Source organism: Sinocyclocheilus rhinocerous, unplaced genomic scaffold, assembly GCF_001515625.1.
Source record: "Sinocyclocheilus rhinocerous isolate Xijiao unplaced genomic scaffold, SAMN03320098_v1.1 scaffold943, whole genome shotgun sequence".
NCBI lineage: Eukaryota > Metazoa > Chordata > Actinopteri > Cypriniformes > Cyprinidae > Sinocyclocheilus > Sinocyclocheilus rhinocerous.
The window spans coordinates 532,135-548,511 of NW_015626129.1; the positions used below are offsets into that span (position 1 = coordinate 532,135).

Consider the following 16,377-nt stretch of genomic DNA (forward strand, 5'->3'; position numbering starts at 1 on the left):
GCATCAAAATTTTGATAGGATAAAAATCCTATTTATATATATATATATATATATATCATATTTGTAATAGGGGGCCCTGGAGTCAGTCATAGCCCCGGGGCCCAGTAAGGTCTTAATGCGGCCCTGGGTGTCGTATTCCTATAGGTAGATGGGGATCAGCTGAGAGTCAGCTGATGCGAGCTTGACTAACGTGACCTGCCAGAACTAACGCTACGCTTGATGTTAGCTGTTGCATTAACCAACAAATTTAACCTTATTGTAAAGGAAATACATTCTATAACGTTGTGATGGCTCTTACCTCGGGTATCACTGTCAGATGTACCACAGCATAATTTGAGTCTGGTAAGTCTTCTGCCTGAACAATCAGAGTCAGGGTGATGGCTGTCCCTGCCTGGGCAGTATGAGGGGTTCTCAGCTCAACCTCTCTCTTCATAGAGCCCCTTGCACCGATAAACAGCCTAAAAATGGAATAATAACATGGATATATCTAACCCCTCTAACTGGAATATAAAATTATATCCATCTTTAACCAAACTACTGATACACATTCAAGGTAGACTTGTTTTATATATTAGTAAAGGCTGGTGTATTTGTGTCATTTAGCTGGCTCTTTCGTTTTATCGTTCTCACCTTTGTTGGTCTGGGTGGGAGAGATACCCATGGTCATCTTTTGCTGAAAGACTGAAGTAACGGCTGGGGCCATGATTAAATATCTCAAACAGCACAGTTGAGCTGTGACTTGGGAGAAGTTGTGGAGCTGAATGCACCTAGGGACGAGGGGCACTTTTCATTTTGCTGTTTTACAATTTGCCAGCAAATTATTCTTGAACTTATTCCCTTCATACCTGTATCTGTACATGTGTCGGTTGAATCATCTCAGTGGAAACTCTTTCGAGCAAGTTTCCCCTTCTATCCTTTCCTGAGAGACGCATGTTGAATGGTATCACGGGAACTGAGTCCATGTATCCCACTAGCTCCTCTCCAGACCAATGAGAAGATGAGGAGTTCAGCAACACCTTCTGCAGGCTCTCCCCATGAGGCCCCAACAGGATCGCGTGACTGAATGAGGCCTCCTCATTGGGTGACATGCCTGTCACTGCAACCACTAAAAACACTGGGACTCCTATTAAGAAATGTGGTGGTAAGAACTCACATAATCACTTGACATGTATAGATCCCAACAACAGTGAAAATATATACAAAATTAATTCAGCATTACACAAATGGCTCACAGAATAATGAGAAAGACCTGCTATAGGGCTGCCCTCCATTTTCCTCAGTCCTGGATGTGTCTCATTGGCTTCTCTTGCAAAATAGTACAGGAAGTCCAAGCTGCTATCACCTAGATACACATGATCTTTTTTTATTATATAGTTTTATAACTAACTTAATTGTATTAAGTTAAGACTGGGTGCTTTTACAAGCATCTTTACCTAGGACATTGAATGCCATTGGTCCAATGGCTTTGATTGTAACCTGCCATACACCTATCTCTAGCGGAGGCAGCAGGTTTATTCTATATAGACCTTTAGACAAGTCTAGCATTGCCAGAGGACCATCAGTACCAGGAAGAGATTGTCGAACACCTGAGAGATAAAGATAAGTAAGACAAATTATCCATAGAAACTTACAAATGGGGAATTCTACAATGTACAGTAAGTGATTCACCCTGGGGAGGTTGTAACATGTGAAGTGCCAGAATATGAAGTTCCACAATTGCTCAAAAAGGTATGAGATACTACAGAGATATAGGTGATACAGAGTGGAGCAAAGAGAGAATAAACTGCATTAATAGTTGTGAGTCAAGCGCTCAAGGGATATTTCTGTCTTTAGGTGTTTTTATGAAGTAAGAGAAGGACTAAGCTGCTCAAAGTCAAGAAGATCATTCCACAACCAAAGTACATGAAGATTTGGGCCTTTTTTGAATGGTTATTAAAGGCTGTGACACACCAAGCTGACATCAAAGAACTAGTGGCAACGAAAGCCGACTGTGTTGTGCTTAGGTAGGAGGATGGATGGATGGATTGATTGTATGCTTCTAGCAAAAGTTCTCTGCGTAAGTATGGGTACCTGAGGGACTGACAAGCTCACAATATGTGAGCTGACCAGTGATGTGCAGCATCACATTCGTCACAGCTTTGTCCACTCTGAAGGAGTTTGATGTATCTGATTCACTCTCTGTGTGAAGCAGAGTCACCTATTCAGAGAAAGAAACATGGTCATGCAGAATCCTGTATCCACAGTCCTGACAAGACAATTTAATTGTTAAAACAGGCAGACACTATGGTCTTTTGGTCCTCTTTTGTTTCCAGTTGACTGTACCTTGCTGGAGGTGGTGGTGTCTTCCACAATGGCTGACACATTGCGGATGTCTTTTTTTGTAGTGAAGATAGTCATTCCTCCAGACAAAGAAGAAAGAGAGGAATACAGAGAGAATCTACCAGGAGATAAAGATTCTCTTCTTTTCCTCTTCCTCATCCCTCTTCCTCTTCCTGTGAGTCTTAGATCTTCGGTAAGCAAAAAGTTCACCTAGCATGTACCGAGATTAGATGAATGAAAACAGTGTCTCTGTTCCCAAACCTTAAGTTGCCTTCCCTACATACTGTAGGCAACTGGGCAACACTTTATAATAACTTTCATTAATAAATCATTAACAACCATTATATAATGCTTAATGTATCATTAGTGAATATATATTCAAAGAGTTAGAAACATGAGATAATGTGCTTGTTAATGTTTGCTAATAAACTTATTAAACATTAGATAATGTTCAAACAAATCATTATTTAATGTAAGTTAAAATACTTACAAATGTCATTAAACTTTCAATTCCATTTGATCAAGCGCTTATTGAAAATCTACAAATGTAGGTCTAAAATCTAAAACTTTTTTTGCACCAAAATTACAATCTGTTGTGTCTTTAGCAAGCATTTAGCTAAACTTAACCACCCACCCTTTACACAAACCTAGTTACTTTAGCTAAAACGCCAATGCCCATAAAGATACTAAATGATTAGTAATCATTTATAAACATTTACAAAAGATGAATAGTTTCAACTTTAGATTGGCTACTGCAAAAAACATGAACAAATGATTAATAAATGATTAGTAAAGATGTGTGAATAGGGTAAATTCAGGTCTTTCGGGACAATTTTTTGCCATTGAGATGTTCATAAAGGTATTAATGATTAGTAAAACATTTGCAAATGATGAATAGTTTCCACTTTAGATTGGGTACTGCAAAAACACGAGCAAATAATTAATAGATTATTTGTTAAGATGTATAAATAGAGGTCTACACAACAAACAAAGACCAACAAATGAAGATCATGTGAACTGAAAGTTTACTGACATTTGTAAGCATTTCAATTTATATTAAATTATCATATGTTAATCATTAGGTAATGTTTAGTAAGTTCATTAGTAAACATTAAGAAGAACATTATCTCATATTTCTAGCTATGTGAATATATATTAACTAATGATCTGTTAAGCATTATATAATGTTTGTTAATTATTTATAAATAAAAGTTATTATAAAGTGTTACCGGCAACTGCTTTCTGAGGCAGCATCATAGCTGAAATGGAACATCATAAATGACTGATCTAGAATATGCATAAAAAATATAGCTCTCTGCCCAGGAGAGTCAATACAGTTTGATGTTAGCATGCTGCTAAGCTACCAACACGATACCCTAAATAAGCATAAAAATACAGAATAGGCCTAAATAAATATTTACAGTCCATGTTTAATTAGATCAAACTATTTCTATAAATACTTTTCATTATTGAATGCTTCAGTAGTGTGTGTTTGTGGTTTACCTTTGTTTGCTTCTCCAGTATGAGTGCCTGGACTGCACTCTGCAGATGACGGTCTTTAGGAGAGGCGTCTGTGAATACAAATATCTCTGACAGCGGAGGGCTATGGGTCAGAGCCAACTGACCCACAGATACATTCAAACAAATAAGACACACAGATAGAGACACACTTAGAATGTACATCATTGTCATTTGTTGAATGTATTTATCTCAACCATATGTGGTCCATGGGATTTAAACCCATGACACTGAAATTGCTAGCACTAAGGTCTACCAGATGAGCTAAAGCATATTAAAAATGTGATCTCAGGAAATAGTGCCATTTGACCATAGAATTTAGAGGAAATTATTTAATTTGAAAAGGTTAGTGCTGGTAAGTGTTTATTATATTTTCCCACTTCAGGCTTAATTTACTAGACATAAGCTGTGTCTCAGTTTAGAGGCTGCACCCTTCGAAAGCTGCATTTGAAGACCGACAGCGGCATGTCAAAGGCTGTCCCATTTTGAAGGCTCCTTCAAATGTGGCCTTAAAATGTGTCCTTTGTTTCCCGGGCCATGAAAGATACAATAAATGGATCCCTCGCTGCCCAGACTGTCCTATTATTCATTGCATGTCAGTGATGGCAGGATAAAATGGAGGAAATGCCATATTACACTTTAAAATGTAAGTATTGGGTTTTAGCTTACTCAATTATTTAATGATACAAGTTACAAAAAATGCTTTAGAGCAGTTTCCATGTTGGGTAACACTTTAGAATAGGGAACACTTATTCACAATTAACTACGACTTTTCCCTCAATAAAAAGAATAGTTAGTAAGGTAGTTGTTAAGTTTAGGTATTGGGTAGGATTAGGGATGTAGAATAAGGTCATGTAGAATAAGGCATTAATATGCGCTTAATTAGTGCTAATTAATGGCTAATATTCTAGTAATATGCTAGTTAAGAGAACCTAAAATAAAGTGTTACCGAATGTTGATATCTTATCAGGATGCAATTTTATAGATAGTTAAAGATATTTAGGTAGGTTTGAGCCCTGTTTTGTTTTCAGACAGTTGATATTCAACTTTCACTTTCAAAAAAGTCCAGTACAAATGTTACTGCTGCTTGTAGTAGGCAAGAACAATCCTCCATAGCTAGACCATCCCATTTAACAATGCTCAGTTCTACGATGACCGCATCCTTTGAGGGGGGGTTAAAGTTTTATGTTTAAATTTTTAAACATAATGGGGTTATTAGGGGTTGCTCACCCCTAAGATTTTTATTAGTGGTCCAATAATATGGGGATTTCCCTGTTGATTTTATCAATAGTAAGGCTATCATTTTGTTTAATTGTGTTCAATGTTTAATGAGAATGTCATATGTCTTCAGGTGTTATGCTTACCTGAAGGGCAGAGAGACACATCTCTGGTTCATCCCCACCTCCAAGAGCCGTCAGATCCTCCATGTATTGCATGAACTGATGAGGGTCATCCGTCTCCATCACCGGCCCAAAACCTGAGATATCATCAGTGTGCTTAACATATAACTAAATAAACATCTATATTTATCTAATTTTGCTTCAAAGAAAATCTTCGAGATGAAAACAGGATTTTTACATTTTGCATCAAAGTGACGCAACAAAGTGTTTTGTTCAGTGTAAAAGGCATAAGATGTCATTCTAACCAGGGTCATGAAAAGGCACCAGAATGAAGGTGCCAGGCAGACTAGTGCGTTGGCTCTTTTCACGGGCCTGTATTATGGAGAGGGCTCGGAGTCGGGCAGCTGTGATCTCCTCAAACATGCTGCCAGTGGTGTCCATGACGAAGACCAATGCTGGGGGCTGCTGGACACTGAAGAGCCTACAGGTTTCCACAGACTACATCACTTATGCGTTTTTCATCATTGGATAAATTTCTGAATTAGCAAATAATGAATAAGCCCACCCAAACGTTCTATTTCAATAAAACTGGAAACAGGAAGGTAAAAACTGCACAGACATGCCAACCTTTTCTCATGCACTCAATATTAACAAAAGCTGTCACACATGGTGTCTAAAGTAAAACAGGAATTCCACTCTTTCCTCATAGATCATGGTAAACAGTATTTATGTTAAATTAAATTGACCTCTGACCTGAGGAAGCTTTTGAGCCCCACCTCATCATGGAGGTCTTGGAGCACTCTGAGGGTTGCTGTGGTTGCCAGATGGGCAGCTTCTTTATGGAGGTAGTGATGAGGGGAGAACAGCGGAGATGTGCTGTCCTTGTTGATTCCTCCCTCTGCTCCTTGGTGACGACTACTGTCCAGAATACCACCATGACTGCACTTTCCTTTAAATAATAAGACCATTCATGTTGCTTTTCTTATTAGTAGCTTACTAAATCATCAGAATGAACCATAACTCAGATTACTTTTCTTAGTTTAGCGTTTTGACCAATCAGACACACAATTATTTGTTATATTCAACAAATAATCCCTAACACCCCTCACCCAGCCAAATATGAGGGTTTATAGACCCTCCCCCTGAAATGCAACTAACACCTCAAAAAGGGGGACAGGCCTCTGGTTCCATGGCAACCAAAGACAAATAATCTGATAACACTGGTTTTATTGCTCAAAGGAATGCGGGCAGAGCTCCCCCACCCCCCTCCGGGGGGAGCCAATCACGGCGGCCATGGCGTACCTGGGGTTAAGGACAGACAAGGCGAGAGAAAAGGAGACGGAAGAATGAGGAGAGACCGAGACGAGAGAGGGGAAAGAGGAAAATAAAAGAAAAAATGGCTCCTCTTATTGAGGGCAGCTGGCAGCGAGTCCCCCTTTCCCTGCTCCTCCCTAAACATGGCGGACGGTAGCAGGTTCCGGCCTCCCGGCAAACGGTGCAGACAACTCCACTCCCTCTCGGACGGCAGCCAGCCCTCCTCAACCCAGGAGCAAGGCAGCGAGGTCTCTGTCCCACTTCGTCTTCCAACGCTCTAGCACCACTTCCTCAGGCAGCCACTAGCGGTCTCCACTCCTTCGTGCTGCCCAATCTCCTCAGCACCACAACCCCCCTTTAGCAGTGAGGGCTCTGTGACAGCATGTCTCTCCTTCCTCCCAGGTTTCGGCACCAATGTAACAAAGTTCATAAATCGGGGAAGGAGGCAGCGGGAACTGGCAAACATTTAAACATAAAACTTTAATAATCAAATAAACAAACGCAAAATGAAAGTAAAAGCGGCAGCCCCTCACGGACGACCGCCGCATAAAACATAATAAAACAACAACATAAATAATCCAGGCCTGGTCCTCTCTCGTCCTTCACTGTCGTCACTCCTCTTTTTATCCATCTGGAGCTCCTCCGTGGGACTCAAATCCGGTGAATGGCGCAGGTGTCGCTCATTATCATTAACTCCACCGGCCTCGCTCCGTTCCCATAGCTCTCAGCCCCACCCCACTCATCACAGTATATTATATGTTGACACCCATGCAACATGTTAGTGTTCTAAGAATCTTCAATAGTTTTTGCATCAGCACCCAATCCCATTGCATATGCAAAATACCATGCTCGAAGACAAAGAATCGTAAACTTTCTCTCCAAAAGTGCAAGTCACCATTGGCTCTTTGACTCCCCAGAGGTGAGACCTGCACAGAACTTAAAAGACCTCACATCAGTGACGCACCTCACTCTTGCTTTTTGTCTCTGTCTCTGCTCTCATCACCTTCCCGTCTTCCGCTCCTGGCCCCGGGGCTGGCGCAGCCACGCCTGGCAGGCCTCGCCTACAGAAATGTCTTCACTTTCCGTCTGGGAAAAAACTCTCCCAGCCACCACAGATTCAGAATAACATCTTTGGAGTTCATCACCCTTCAAACCCGGAAGAACGTGATCGCAATTCCAACACCACCAATCCTTCAAACCATCAATACTTTCATCAGAGACTGCATCCGGACACTCGTTCAACGGCAAAGGCAATGCAAGTATTGTACGTTTATCTAAATGAAACAGAGGTTTAGTATAAGCTGTAGACCCCACTGTAAAATGGCGGTGATGACTTTACTCAGGTGGTTAACTGACTCCTTTTCGTGAAACAGAGGTTTAGTATAAAGCTGTAGACCCTGCTGTAAAATGGCGGTGATGGTTTCACTCAGGTGGTTAACTGACTCCTTTTCATAGCTTCATTCCCTGTTCCTCTATTGGTTTCATTCATTCATTCAGTCTCATTTGCACTTCCCCCATATATGAGTGATTGTATGTTTGTTTGTTTAGACTAGTTTGTGTTAGTGCTTAGTTAATAAAACTTGTGTGCACAAATTACATGCATTTCTGATTCTGTCACTGCTTGTAAATCGATGCCTCATGCCTGCACTGCAAGCGCATGCCCATGGCAATGCTGCGATCGCATCTCTCCTTTCTGAGGAAAGGAGGAGACCCCTCTGTCACTACCCATCCTGGTTCCTCTGCACAGCACAGGGCTTTGTCGGTTAGTGCTCTGGGAGATTTGAGGATTAAAGTGGGAGCAAATCTGCCGGGCCAGCCCCCACAGACCTCCCACTCCTCACTCAGCATTTGTCCCGTGCAGCTTCGGGATGATTCCGCTGGCCTGTCACATGGCTGTCCCAGCATTTCATTCGGGGCTCTGCCAGAGGATCAGATGTCGACAGCAGCATCAAGAGATGGGCTATTGTCCTCTGAGGATGAAGATTCGGCGGGGCTGCCCCCTCGGGTGTTGTGGCTTCTGCCGAATCGGACCCAGAGCTGACGGCCATACTTGCCCGTGAGCATCGGGTTGGAGGTGAACATACCGCCCAGCCCTGAGTGCTCATGGCTGGATGATTGGTTTTTCGCCACGGGGTGTGGCTCACAACAGCGTTCTGCCCTGGTTCCTTTCTTCCCGGAGATGCATGAGGAGGTTACAAGTTGTGGAAGGCCCGTGAACGGCCAGTCACTGGAAAAGCACGACCTGATCATCAGTTTCCTGAGGGGTGCTTGGCGGTTAAACCCTCCTAGGCCACCCCTCGTGCCCTTCTGGGATCTCTCTGTTGTCCTGGCGAGAGGGATCCATTTGAGCCACTGAAGTGGAGAGTTCCTAGTGTTCGAGCCAGCCTACTCTCATGTTGTCCTGAGTCCCTGGCCTGGATACTTGGCCAAGGTTCCCAATACTCCCTTCTGGGACCAATTGGTGTGCCTGCAAGCACTGCCCCCGGAGAAGGCAGATCCAGCCTTGATATTGCTGTGTCCCGTATGCGCCTTGCACAATTATGTGGACTGCACCAGGAGCGTCAGAAGCTCTGAGCAGCTCTTTGTCTGCTATAGTGGCCAGCAGAAGGGGAAGGCTGTCTCCAAGCAGAGGTTGGCTCACTGGATAGTGGATCTCATCGCCATGGCATACCAATCCCAAGGTAGCCATGCCCTCTGGGGGTGAGGACTCATTCCAACTGGTGTGTAGCCTCCTCCTGGGCTTTGGTGCACGGCGCCTCTCTAGCAGAAATGTGCAGAGCTGCAGACTGAGGGACACCTAACACTTTTGCGTGGTTCTACAACCTTTGCGTAGAGCCGGCCTCTTCCCGTGTGGTGGGTAATAGGTAAGTGGTGGAAAGAACTGGTTCGGTGTCATGCTTGCAGTGCCATTCAAGTCTTTTCCCAGAAGTTGAAATTCCTTCTGTTAAAGAATTTCTGTGGATGGAACAGCAGCATAGCCTTCTCTAGCAGCGATGTACTCACCATTGGCTCCTGTCGGCACCAAGGTCAGTGAATTTGCTCTGGGCCGTTGGGAAGGTTACGACTTTTGCGTTTACATTTGCCTTGACATGCGACGGCTTGTCAGCATTTGCAATGCCACAAGTTGTAACGACGTTCAGTGGTTGTGGTGCTTTCCGTAGGGACCCCTAAAGTTGTCACGACATAACTCGTAGTTACCGACAGATAGGGAACGTCTCAGTTATGTACGTAACCCTCATTCCCTGATGGATGGAACGGAGACGTTATGTCCCCTTGCCACAACCCTGAACCACTCGCTGAGTGCTGGGACACAGTCTCAGCTCCTCAGCATAAACCTGAATGAGTGGATGCACACCGCCATCTTATATACCTGTATGTACGGCTGAGTGGCTTGGTATGCAAAATCCACTCACCAATTCTCATTGGCCTTTTCTCTTAAACTCAGAGATGATTGGGGCTCCCAAGTAAGACCCTCAATGTTGTCACGACATAACGTCTCTGTTCTCTCCATCAGGGAATGAGGGTTACGTATGTAACTGAGATGATCTTCAAACTGACTTACAAATAAAGAGGTAAATATCATGAAATCTGTAAAGAACATTTCCAGGTTATATTTCGCCCCAAACTCAAAGTAATAAGAAATTATATTTTTTTTAAATAGTAAAAGTTAAGTAAATTAAGATTATTTGTAGGATATTTTGCATAGTGGCACTGTTTTAATGACAATTAAGCACCCTCCCCCAATTACCATAATGCAAATTGTAAAGTATTTTTTACATCTTTTGTCTCAATTTATGCATATTTAAATAAAATTATTCTGGTAATTTTTACTGTAAGAGAAAAAAAAAGTACTACAGTAACGGGAATACAATTACAAACAAATAAACAAACAAACGAAATCTCAAAATATTACAGTAATTAGATGAAGAAATTAAGAAGGGAAATGGGAAATGTTCTTAATTGTCACGTCACATCTAATTGTCATAATTTCAGAAAGGAAAACACATAGGCTTTATTTTCTTTATGCAAAATATTATTATTTTTATATACTTATATATATATATATATATAAGACATATTTTATCCACTAAAGTTACATGATGACACCTATACCTGGTGGTTTGACAGGGTAAGTGTTGAAATAACCAGTAGTCAGTAGCGGTTCTGTCTGACGAATCATTTCCTCCAACAAATTGCTGTAACAGCTAAATCTGTAGCACTCTGCACAGGTAGGGGTGTCCTCTGAAAACAACAGCAACAAAAAAAATAAATAAATATGGTGAACATTAAGTGGTTAATGACTTACTGCAAAATAATTTGTGAGGGACTCACCTGAGGCTACAGGAACTGAAGGCTCTTCTGGGTGCAGAAGGTGGAGGTACACTGTTTGCTGACCCATCTCCACCCAGTTACTGTGACTGTAAAAGTCCTACACACAAACATATGCATACAACAGTTTGATTATTTTGAATCACTAACAATATTCTGTTAAAAAACAATAAAACTACAATGCTACAAAAGTATAATGGCCAATATAACATGTGGCTGTAATAATATTACAAATCGAGTAATATTGTCAGAATAATTAATATAATGTTGTCAGAATAATAAATATAATGTGTTAGCCAACCTGTAACGAATGGAAAAGCTGACCCAGGCTACGTCTGGCCCCCTGGTACTCTTTAGCCTCGGTCAGCAGAACTGTCCGGCCCCAGAACTCTCGCAGCATCTGTGTGGCTCCTTCCACTCTCTCAGAGTCAAAGTGGTAGACTGGATCAGAGCATGTGGAGCTCAAAAAATCCATTTCAGCGTTAGCACTTGCTACCTCACCCATAGCATGCCAAAACCCTCGACCAAGCCCAGTATACTGGAACAAACAAATCAGTGAGACTAAATCTTCAAGTCATCACTATGTTTCTAAAAACATTACCAGAATGAATTGCATTCAGCAGTAAAAAGCAACAACTGGAAATATTCACTGGCATGAGACCTACCAGCTCCTCAATATCTACATCATGTTGAAGTTCCATCATTCTGCTCAGAGTTTCCATTGTGATGTTCATTATAGCCTGTTCTGTCATGTACTGGTGTGTGTATGAATCCCAGGACAACGTTAGTACACGTGACCAGAAGTTGGGAAGAAAGGCTTGACATATTGGCATACAGTAGATGAAAAGCACCAGGACACACTGGTGGGTCAAAGTCCAGGAGCTCATCCCTTCACACATCATTCCACATTGGTTAAAACATCTAAACTTTTATAGAAAGATGCATCACCTGCAAAGGGTTACATGTGGTGAGACAATGCTTTCATAAGGTTCAAACAAGCTGTTTATGTCTACAGGATGTGGTGAGCTGTTTTATCATACACATGCCACTCTGTTTGCCTATTCAGAGTAGCAAAAATAAATATAAACAAACTTTAATTTTTGCCTTTTTAAATAAATGAAGTTATTTTTTCAATTTCAGTTCACTTTACTGTTAAGGATTTAAATGGCAGGCCTATATATTTTCAAGATTATATAGATATATCACATATAGAAACCAGGATTTTGTGGCAGGTATTGTTTTATGAAAGCTATTGTTTTTATTTAAGAATATTTATCTTTCAGTTCCAACCACAGTATTAATATTATTCATTATAAAAGTACACAATTCAGTTATATTTGATTATGTTTTTTATGTCAGATTTGGGTGTGGCTTCGATCCACCTGCTCACTGTTTTCACCTGCTGATTAAATTATTTTTTTTGTTATAATGCATCTATGAATTTAATTTTTTTTTTTACAGAGTGCTTATACCAATACACAATATATGTAAGAACAAATGAGGTATAAAAAACAGGTATTTATCTTACCTCTACTGGCTTCTTTCCTTTTGTGGTCTCAGTCTATCTGTTTTCAGCTTGTATTTTTGTGTGTTTTATCATTTGACAGATCCAAACACCAATCAGCATTCAGAATTGCACATGGTGTGGTTTTTACCCTCAGACAAAGATGCAGCCAGCAATTTGTCTCCTCACCACATTATGTGCAGTCTTTTCAATAACAGTAGCTCAATAGCAAGTTTTAAGACTCTTGATTTTGTGAATATTTTTGGAAACGCTTCTAAGTTAAGTAAGAGACAGAAACTTGCCTGCAGCCTGCTAAGATGGATGTCCACGAGACACATATCTTCATGACCCCACTATTGCATGTGCTTCCCTCCTTGTCTTCTTTCTCCTCTCTCTCCACCGTTTTTCTCCCTCACTTGCCCCATTTTAGCATGCTGCATTGACTCAACACAATAGTGCTGCATATATTAAGGGCCAGTGTGTCCCCCTTCCCTGCTCTTCAGTTCTGTCTTTTGCTTGACATGAAAACACACACCATGCTCACTTGCCCCAGTGCTTCTATTGTGACTTCATGGTGAAAGAAGACTTCAGACGTGTTGCTAACCAACCCCTCTCCTGGCATTAGAATTTAGACCAAAGCTTTAGAAGGGCTGGAAGGATTAAACTGTATTGTATTGTGGATCTTTTGTTGTTTGTGGGTTCAGCTTATAGAGAATCTATTGCTGAATGTTTACTTATAGTTTACTGCTTGTTAAATATAATTCAGTAAAAAAAAAATAAAATAATAGTGCCTACTATTTAAAAAAAACTTATGCCAAATAGAACACATGCAACAAAATGTATTTAAGTATTTAAATCTCATCACATTGCATCTTTTGCAAGTTGTTTGTCTCAGTTGTTCACCTTGGAAATAAAAAGTCATTTTGTGTTCCATGCTTCCTTTCAAATTTCATTATTGAGTGAAATTTGAATATGTGTAACCCTTGCTTTAGGCTTTATGAAACAATGTTTGTACTGTATCACTACAGTTCCCAGCATGCACTGCAATAGCACTTGTGAAGCTACTGTAGCAACTTGATGATTAAAAGACCATCGACTCCACCGAGCAGGGAAACCGGCAAGGGACATAAGTATCGCTTTTGAATCATTCTCTTTCCTACTACTTGTTTCCCTTCTGTTTTCAGTTTTTATAACCAATTCTTACTATGTGTTTCCAGATCCCTACTATCACTACCACTGCATCCACACTGTAGGCAGCGCAATCCTAACAACCTGCGCACTTTGCCTATGTCTACTAATACACTACTTTTTTTTTCTATTGGTCTCTGGAATTGCCAGTCTGCTGTAAACAAAGCAGATTTTATTACTTCTATTACAAGTCATTTGAGACTAAACCTCATGGCCCTGACAGAGACGTGGATCAAACCAGAGAACAATGCTACACCTGCAGCACTCTCAAATAATTTCTCTTTTTCCCACTCCCCCCGTCTGACTGGAAGAGGTGGAGGTACTGGTCTGATTATCTCTAATGATTGGAAATTTAATCCTTTACCATCTCTGAGTATCAACAGCTCCTTTGAATCACATTCAGCCACTATTACCCACCCTCTTAAAATCCATTTTATAGTTGTTTATCGACCCCCAGGACCACTAGGTAACTTCGTGGAAGAATTAGATGTGCTGCTCTCAAACTTTCCTGAGGATGGTACTCCCCTAGTTATGCTTGGAGACTTCAACATCCACCTAGATAAACCTCAGGCTGCAGACTTCCACACTCTGCTTGCCTCTTTTGATCTCAAGAGAGTATTAACTACGGCTACTCACAAATCAGGCAACAAACTGGACCTTATTTACACACGACACTGCTCCACTGATCATGTGCTCGTTACTCCACTGAACACCTCGGATCACTTCCTCCTCACTCTTAACCTCAACATGGTTCTTGACACAACACATACCCCTACACATGTCACTTTTCGACGTAACCTACGCTCACTCTCACCCTCCCGGCTATCTGCTATGGTTTCATCTTTGCTTCCTTCCCCTGAACAGTTACCAACTCTTGATGTTAACAGTGCTACTGATACTTTCTGCTCCACCTCTTACGTCTTGTTTAGACACTGTCTGCCCCTTGTCTTTCAGACCAGCTCGTACCACCTCTTCTGCCCCTTGGCTATCTGATGTTCTCCGTGAGCATCGTTCTAAGCTCAGAGCTGCAGAAAGAGTATGGCGCAAATCACAAAATCCTACTGACCTTAATGTATATCAATCACTTCTCTCTTCATTCTCTGCTAATGCCTCCACTGCTAAAAGGACATACTATCACAACAAAATTAACAATTCGCCTAACTCTCGCATGCTCTTTAAAACATTTTCCTCCCTCCTTTGTCCTCCTCCTCCCCCTCCTTCATCAACTCTAACAGCTGACGACTTTGCCACATTCTTCATTAATAAAATTACAAACCTCAGTGCACAATTTGCCACACCACAAACTGTCAAAACACATCTTACCAGCAAACATACACTCGTTTTCATCCTTCTCTCCACTCTCTGAGGCAGAAGTCTCTAAACTCATCCTTTCCAATCATCCTACTACTTGTCCGCTTGATCCTATTCCATCTCATCTCCTTCAAGCCATTTCTCCTGCCGTTGTACCTGCACTCACTCACATCGTTAACACATCCCTTCACACTGGTGTTTTTCCCTCAACATTTAAACAGGCTCGTATAACCCCACTTCTTAAGAAACCCACTCTTAACCCAACTCTTTTAGAGAACTACAGACCGGTTTCCCTTCTACCTTTCATTGCAAAAACACTTGAACGAGTTGTGTTCAACCAAGTCTCAGCCTTTCTCACACAGAACAACCTCATGGACAGCAACCAATCTGGCTTCAGAAGTGGACATTCGACCGAGACTGCCTTGCTTTCAGTTGTTGAAGCCCTAAGACTGGCAAGAGCGGCTTCCAAATCTTCTATATGGATAAAAGCGTCTGCTAAATGACTAAATGTAAATGTAAATCTAAAAGTAGGACTCACAATTAAAAAAAAGGAAATGTTTAAATAGAGTGTTTAGCGAGCATGAGGAACTTTTTAAAACTCTTCTCTTTCCCCTCTCTTGCACATTCAGACAAATAATCTTTCACAGCACCCCTAATGGCTGACAGGCAGTGGTGTAGTCTAGTTTTTTTGTAGTGGGTATACTCTGATATTCCCTCCCAGCCTCATACTCACCGTGCCACAGCGACACCCCATAAGCACCACCACACTCACTAATTCATACAATATGCATCTATGTAACGGAGAGCATTCTGAAAGACTGCTTATGTGATATCAACATGTCAATTTATTATAAGTAACAGAAGACTTTAACAGCCAATGACATTTACAACTGGGGAGACTGGACTGATTTCTTACTGTTAATCATTTAACTCAGCCAGTTACATTTATCTTAAGAATATGGTCCCTGGAGAATAGGTTTTATCAGCTTGCAATTTCCAATGCACATTTAAGAGTGCCTATTTTTAAATTCCCTATAGCCTGACTTTCAGTCCACAAGTTTGGTCAGGAGTTCTCATCTCTCCCATCATCTGAAACAAGAAGATATAAACATTGTATTGGGTTTAACTGCTGTACAGACACACACATATACAGTATGTGTGTTATCTCTCCCCTTCTCCCGCATTCACTGATCCACCACACTAACATTACTTAAGTTATTAGCTAGTTATGTTGGCTTGAGAAGGTAAAGACATACTGTTATACTATTTAAACTTCTTCTTCTTCTTCTAAAACCAGTAATTTTCAACTAGGGCTGCACGATAAATCGCATACGATATTTAACGCGCATCTTGTCAGTAAAGCCGGTTCTTTAATCAGTGGTAAATCTCCACCTGTGGGCTTTCACATGGAGCAGCATTAACTACACAGAGCCGCTGTTCACTGACAAGCTGCGCAAAACCACGATCATATTTTGCGCATGTTTTGCGCAGCTTGTCGGTGAACAACGGCTCCGTGTAGTTAATGCTGCTACATGTGAAAGCCCGCACGTGATG

General features: G+C 41.2%; 1 protein-coding gene across 1 annotated transcript in view; it reads right to left on the reverse strand.

The window, feature by feature from the left end:
- The window catches only part of LOC107711113 (von Willebrand factor A domain-containing protein 7-like), a 14,585-nt gene extending 2,205 nt beyond the window's left edge, over positions 1-12,380 (reverse strand). The window contains exons 1-16 of the mRNA XM_016516060.1: positions 12,349-12,380; positions 11,486-11,768; positions 11,122-11,358; positions 10,824-10,920; positions 10,605-10,733; positions 5,931-6,126; positions 5,483-5,658; positions 5,202-5,314; positions 3,823-3,939; positions 2,323-2,529; positions 2,071-2,197; positions 1,434-1,586; positions 1,250-1,342; positions 846-1,123; positions 631-767; positions 299-458 (exon numbers count right to left, since the gene is read on the reverse strand). Of these exons, the coding sequence (XP_016371546.1) occupies positions 299-458; positions 631-767; positions 846-1,123; positions 1,250-1,342; positions 1,434-1,586; positions 2,071-2,197; positions 2,323-2,529; positions 3,823-3,939; positions 5,202-5,314; positions 5,483-5,658; positions 5,931-6,126; positions 10,605-10,733; positions 10,824-10,920; positions 11,122-11,358; positions 11,486-11,722 (2,457 nt within the window). The 5' untranslated portion in view covers positions 11,723-11,768; positions 12,349-12,380. The remainder of the gene's footprint in view (positions 1-298; positions 459-630; positions 768-845; positions 1,124-1,249; positions 1,343-1,433; positions 1,587-2,070; positions 2,198-2,322; positions 2,530-3,822; positions 3,940-5,201; positions 5,315-5,482; positions 5,659-5,930; positions 6,127-10,604; positions 10,734-10,823; positions 10,921-11,121; positions 11,359-11,485; positions 11,769-12,348) is intronic.
- Between the last annotated feature and the right edge of the window lie 3,997 nt (positions 12,381-16,377).